The 6,075-nt window shown below is 37.4% G+C and overlaps 1 protein-coding gene across 1 annotated transcript in view; it reads left to right on the top strand.

Annotated features, from left to right (window-relative positions):
- The first annotated feature begins 1,273 nt into the window (after positions 1-1,273).
- The window catches only part of LOC135466841 (phosphatidylinositol 3,4,5-trisphosphate 3-phosphatase and dual-specificity protein phosphatase PTEN-like), a 33,450-nt gene continuing 28,648 nt past the window's right edge, over positions 1,274-6,075 (top strand). The window contains exon 1 of the mRNA XM_064744577.1: positions 1,274-1,787. Coding sequence (XP_064600647.1) covers positions 1,709-1,787 — 79 coding nt within the window. The 5' untranslated portion in view covers positions 1,274-1,708. The remainder of the gene's footprint in view (positions 1,788-6,075) is intronic.

The raw sequence follows: 6,075 nt of genomic DNA, 5'->3' as shown, positions 1-6,075 counted from the left end.
TCTGCATTACAAGTATGACAAATACACTTCTATTTCGAAAAACTTTATATGTGCCTGAAAATTGCATCTATTCCAGCACTGAAACATCACAAACATAAGGGATTAAATTGTCATCCACAGCGGCTTGTTTGCGTCCGTGTTGGTTATACCAGCAAGATTCTGCTTATTTTGAACTGCGATACCTTGGTTGTGCATGGAACTCCATGGGCTGTGCAGCATGACAAAAATAAAGTTATGCTTCTTACACTTCCTGCAGGATACTTTATCGATGCTAATATACATTTGGTCTAGTGCTAATACAGATGTATATATGTGCTCACATATATGCATCGTCACAGAAAATGAACCCATTCTATCGCTTTGAATGACATGGCAAACGCCTCTCAAGATGAGCACAAAAACGTTAAAAACCGAAAAACAAAGTCATAGGCATGATACTAAAGAATGCTTTACTTTTAGACTTTAACGTCAGCGGTCATGTTAAATCGGAGGAAGAAATCGGACAGAATTCACTTCCCAGTGTGGCATCAGTTGCAGTCAGATATGGATTTAATAACGTGAACATTACGGTTCTGATATATATAGGCCTGATCTTTCGGTGAGATACCAGTTGGCCATGAGCTAGGATCCCACAAACAAACAACGTAGTGCTTCACATGCCGAGGTGTATGTAACGCACGTGCTTCCTGTTAAACCAAACGCAAATTTTATTATTGATACTGTGTAACAGTAGTAGGCCAACCTGGTACGTTTGTAAACATGTACCTGTTGCATAGTGCGTATTGTTTAGGCCTAATTAAGTTGAGGGAACGGTGTTATGTTTCAATGAAACCGAAGTATTGTACACATCAGACAACAAAGTTACTCGATCTGACACTTCGTTAATGATTAAATGCGACATGCTACATCATTGTACAAACTGTGCAGACATTTGGAATCGAGGTCAGTGGGGATGTGTGGCGCAAACTCTGACCTCTGCTCCACTTTACCTAACCTTCACCTTCAACAGCAACTTCCCGTCATTCCGCAGTGAAGCGGTTACCGAAAAGTAACTAGTAATGGCTAATCAACACAACTGAACATGCTTTTGTGATTTATGGAAACAACAATCCTGAAACTTACATTTTCCTTGGGTCTGAAGCAAATACATGCAAGATAGCCGGGAAAATTGAATTGTTTTGTGGCACTATTTTTTGTATCTTTAGCGCGGAGCGGATCAGGAAGTCGCGGTGGTAAGGTCAGCTGGGAGTCATTTCCTTCAGATGTAAAGTAGATTTGCTGTGCAGTTATTTAGAAGTTGATTTTATGAGCACAAGTTATAGACTGAAATGGATATGTGAAACGACAAGCAAGAATGAAGAATAAGTGGACAGGGAGCTGAAAATACGTAAGTGAGGGATTAAAGGTGGAAACCACGTTCAGAAGTGTTGTACTGTTGCAGACGATGATACACGAAGAGGGTGAGAGAGTAGGGTGGTGTTAAGGTGTTGTGTCCTACAGATTGTGTACTGTATCCAACAGACAGTTTAATCAAAGAAGACTACTGGCAAAGTCGGCAGTAGCTCACTGATTCAGGAAGACCAGTGTGAGAACGTTAATCATGGGGAGGTAAGCGACCACTGACAAAATATCATGGCAATTTGAACAGATACCATCCTGGAAACCAGGCAAGAAGAAATCTGAGAGGGCTGCGGGAAGAGAACTAACCATGAGCAACGCTATCCGTGGACTTGTCAGTCGAAACAAGAGACGCCACCAAGAAGATGGCTATGATCTGGATTTGACCTGTATCCTTTACTTATTATGTTGTATTTGTTATACGTAAACTAGGCATTTGTAGATACTGGCAATAAGATAGATGTAGGGGTCTTCATTTGTTAGCCACATCTCATGTGGGTGGTGGTGCAAAAGTCCTCGTGCGATAATGCCAGAGACTATAGAACTGCTCTGTTTATCTTCATCTGGAGAATTGGCAGAATGAAAGGAATTTGCTGTATCTGCCATAATGAAAGAAAATAACTTTTCTCAAATTTGTTATGTTGACAGCCTGTTATAAATCTTGATATAATCTTGATATGTGTTGGCTGGGTTTATTCTGAAGGCTGCCTGAGTAAACAAAAAACACAACTTTTGTACTTGGTTCAATCATGAGGTAATGAGTTTGAAACCATTCTCAAACTGTCATTTTCATCAGGGATACATAGAGGCCTTTACATTTTACTACTGTCTTGTGTATACTTCTTGAAAATTTCATTTTTATGATTTATTAGCTAAATTTCAGTCCATTTAAAAAAAATCAGGAATTTCTGTTGAATTCTGCGTGGTGTGTGATATGCATAAAATTGAGCCTTTGAAACCACCATTGCAGTGTTTGTTGTGCAACGCAAAACCGCTGAACCTTGTTTTGTACGGAGTCAGATTCCGAGAATGCGCAGCATTGGAGGGATTTGATGATGAAGATCATCTCTATTTAATGTATATATTTGCACACAGACAGCAACTAACAGCAGGGTAGAATCTCAGTTTATTTTTTTCATTTTCATCCTGTGGAACCAAGGTAATTTCGTACAAAGCATTTTCATACAAGCTATATAAACATGATTTGACTTGCTTTATGAACTTCAGCAATGTTGCTGCTTTATGTTTTATATGTGACATCTACTGGGGCATAAACTTTCACTACCGTTAATCAATACACTTGAGACTAAATTATTGAAATACCAAATTCCAAATAGAAATTCTAGTACAAGAACTGAAAGAATGTACATGCAATTCTGATTGTTTTAGTTTATTGATTGTTTTGGTCAATGTTTTATGCACCGCTCTAGGGTATTAATCAAGAAAGCTAGCATTATGGTGAGTCTAACACGGCTAACTTGCAGACGTTCCAACAAATGACCACAGAGGAAGCCAACATGAGCTGCACTTTAAAGCACAGCAACTGCATTGATGAAAGGGTCCTGAGCCATTGCAACACTATCACACTAACCATTAGGCCCCAATTTTTTTAAGTATGTTTGGTAATTTATTAAATTTTAAGGGACATGGTAATGAAGGTGGTACTGAAACAGTCAGTAGATGAAGCACACTTTTATGACTATCTTATACTAATTGCCTTGCTTACATGAACTTGTAACTGATTTTCATACAGTTGGTTGTTGAAAGTGTAGGCGTGATAATAGAATCTGTACCTGTAACTGTAAACTGTAATGTTTCCAGGTTTGAATACTTGTGTACAAGTACAAACATATGTCCAACTGACTGCTGGTTTTCCCATGCACAGTATGTGTAGAAATCACCAAGTGATCATGTAATGCATTAGGGGCCGTAATGGATATCTGAATAGCAATTTATTAACTAATAACCAAATTCAAATGAACGGATATGATTATGGACTTTTCAACACTACATGAAGAATCAAACTAATATGAATGAAAACAGTGACATGTAGCACAGTACAAGAGTTACTTCCTCTTGTGGAAGACACTTGTGCTGGTGGGATTTCGCTAATAAAAGTTTTGACTCAAATACTTTGATCAAGGCCGAATGCAAACACAAATATTTTGGTCATTTAGTCAAAGACAGTGAGTTAAGTTTACGTGGGGCTTCCAAAAAAAAAATTCTGAACTAGAGCATTTTTATTTCTTGTGATTTACTTTTCGGATCAGACAGGTTACAGGAAACACACATGTTATATTTGACAGCCCTATGCTATATTTTGCATAGTCAGATCGTAAATTAAGAAGATATAATGTTTGTGGATCTGTCATGCAGGTCAACGATGATAGATTTCACATTCTTGTAGCAATGCCCATGCAATGATTTCTTGGTATTTAAGTGAAAGAAAGCTAAAATAAATATCAAGCGAGGTTCATCATACAGACACATGAAAGCTATGCGTAAAAATACTTTTATTCATTTTTTTTAGATTTTTTTAAAGAGTATTGAAAGGCATTTAAATATTTGAAAACTATGGAGGGCTTAATGAGCCATGCTGACAGCAATTAACAACTCTGAAGTCTCATCTCCTTTTTTTTCCATCGCATGTTTCTTGTAAGTTTGGTCTTTGAACGTATGAAGCTCTTGAAAAATTGAAAAAAGAGAGGAAATCATGAGTAGATTTTCTGAAGTAAGTTTTTATTTTCAGATTTCTTGTCTGAATACATAGACAATAATTTTTGTTTTTTTTATTCCTTTTGCCTGTGTTGCAGAGTGGCCAGAGAAAAGAATCTAGAATGAATTATAATTTTTGTGCAAATTCTTAAAATGTATTAATAATTATATTAAGCACCAGTGCGTATCATGAACAATAATTGTCGTCTTGTGTACTTTCTATAACTGCAAAGTGTACATCCGCTTGTACTTTGTCCTATGTGCGGCATGTAGAAATATGGAGTGCTGCTTAGCTGTAAAAAAGTACTCCAAATGACCAATTCATCCATGCATGTAATAACTATTGTAAGTTAATCAGCAGTGTAAATCAAAGACCTTAGAGGTCCTTTCTGGGATTAATAACCTGTTATTTAATTAGGAGTGATACACATATGTGGGTAGATCACAAGAAGTAGGTCTTTAGAAATAGGTTAGTTTGCTGGGCACCTTTGAGAGAGCCGTCACCTAAATCTCTTATCTCTTGGCCGACATGCATGTTGCATAGGTAATGACATGCATTTTCAAACTTCATCAGCCTGTATTATTACCAGTCCAGAGCAAGTAATGATGCAATTTTTGAAGCTACAAGGAAAAATATTATAAATGAGAAATTGGCTTTAGGTGAGGATAATAGTGCATGTAATTGCAACTATGTTCATGCTAAAAAGGTTTGCTGGAGGACCTAGTAAGCTCAATCGGTTATACTCAATAGGCCCTTGACTAGTGACGTCATTGTCTGAAATCCAGACCTTGCCTGTTTGGCTGAGGCTTTCAGTCAGGATGTTTGTCAAGTACCTGATTTAAGGTGGTGGATTGTGCCAGGCGCTCCAGTTTTCACCATTTGATGACGGTTAAACCCATGCGGTGAAGAGAAATCCTAACCCTCAGCACAATGATAGTCAAAGATGATAAAAAAATTTACAGGCAGCTTGCATGTCAGTTGGTCACCAGACAGCATTTCACACCAAGCATGTAGATAAGATGATATTAGACAAATCCTGTTTAAAGAAGTGACAAAGTACTTCTGTTTAATACTATGTATAGGCCACCATGATGTGAGCGATATGGACTTTCATTGTTTCTGAAGTTATTTTAGGCTTGACGAAAGTGGCTTTGACTCAGTATTACTCAGTATTCATTTGTGTATACATCAGTTGAGAAATTAAAATCCAACTGTTTAAATTCTCTTCACAGCAATTTACTGATGTCTTCTCCCCAAAATGTTTACCTGACATGGCATGCCGGGTGTTTGTGAGGAAAAGGGGTTATGATTTTTGTGTGAAAATACTTAATTGCATTTAATGGGGTAAATCAAGTACTAGATTTAACCTGTAACATTATCATCGTAGTAACAGTTTGTCAAAATATAGAACAGAGTTTTCAGAATTTTGAGCCTCCTGATTATCCCTTGGGCAAAAAATGAACTAAATTAGAATAATACACAGAAGCACTGTGTAGATGAAGTGTTTGCCGTTAAATAAAGGTATGGTGCTGTGGTTGTTGGATCGAGAATAAGGATGCGCAAAGCTTTCAAGTAAATCTACCATGGATTGGCCTTGGGCAGCGCAATTGTTGATTAACCTAACATCAGAATGCCACTAAAGAAGAGTGTTTAACTCCAGTTTTGTGAAGAGTTTCTGTTATCTGCATCGTGAACAACATGTCGCCAGGTGATCTCTTCTTGATATTATTTGACCTTTAGCAATCTGCGCAAATTGATTGAGTTTGCTGAAGTTACAGTAAATGATAGAAATAAAGCTGCTAGGCCACACTGTGGCTGGTTATACCAAACAATGATTTATCCAAGGCTTAAAAACTGTAACTTATTTTTTTGTTGACATCAACCACCCAAATTCCATGGCCTGCTTGAGTAGGGTTACACAAAATGAGAATCTTAAATGTCAGTATTTCCAGAGAAAATGG

Source organism: Liolophura sinensis, chromosome 1 (genome assembly GCF_032854445.1).
Source record: "Liolophura sinensis isolate JHLJ2023 chromosome 1, CUHK_Ljap_v2, whole genome shotgun sequence".
In the NCBI taxonomy this organism is placed as follows: domain Eukaryota; kingdom Metazoa; phylum Mollusca; class Polyplacophora; order Chitonida; family Chitonidae; genus Liolophura; species Liolophura sinensis.
This window is presented reverse-complemented; position numbering and strand designations above follow the sequence as displayed.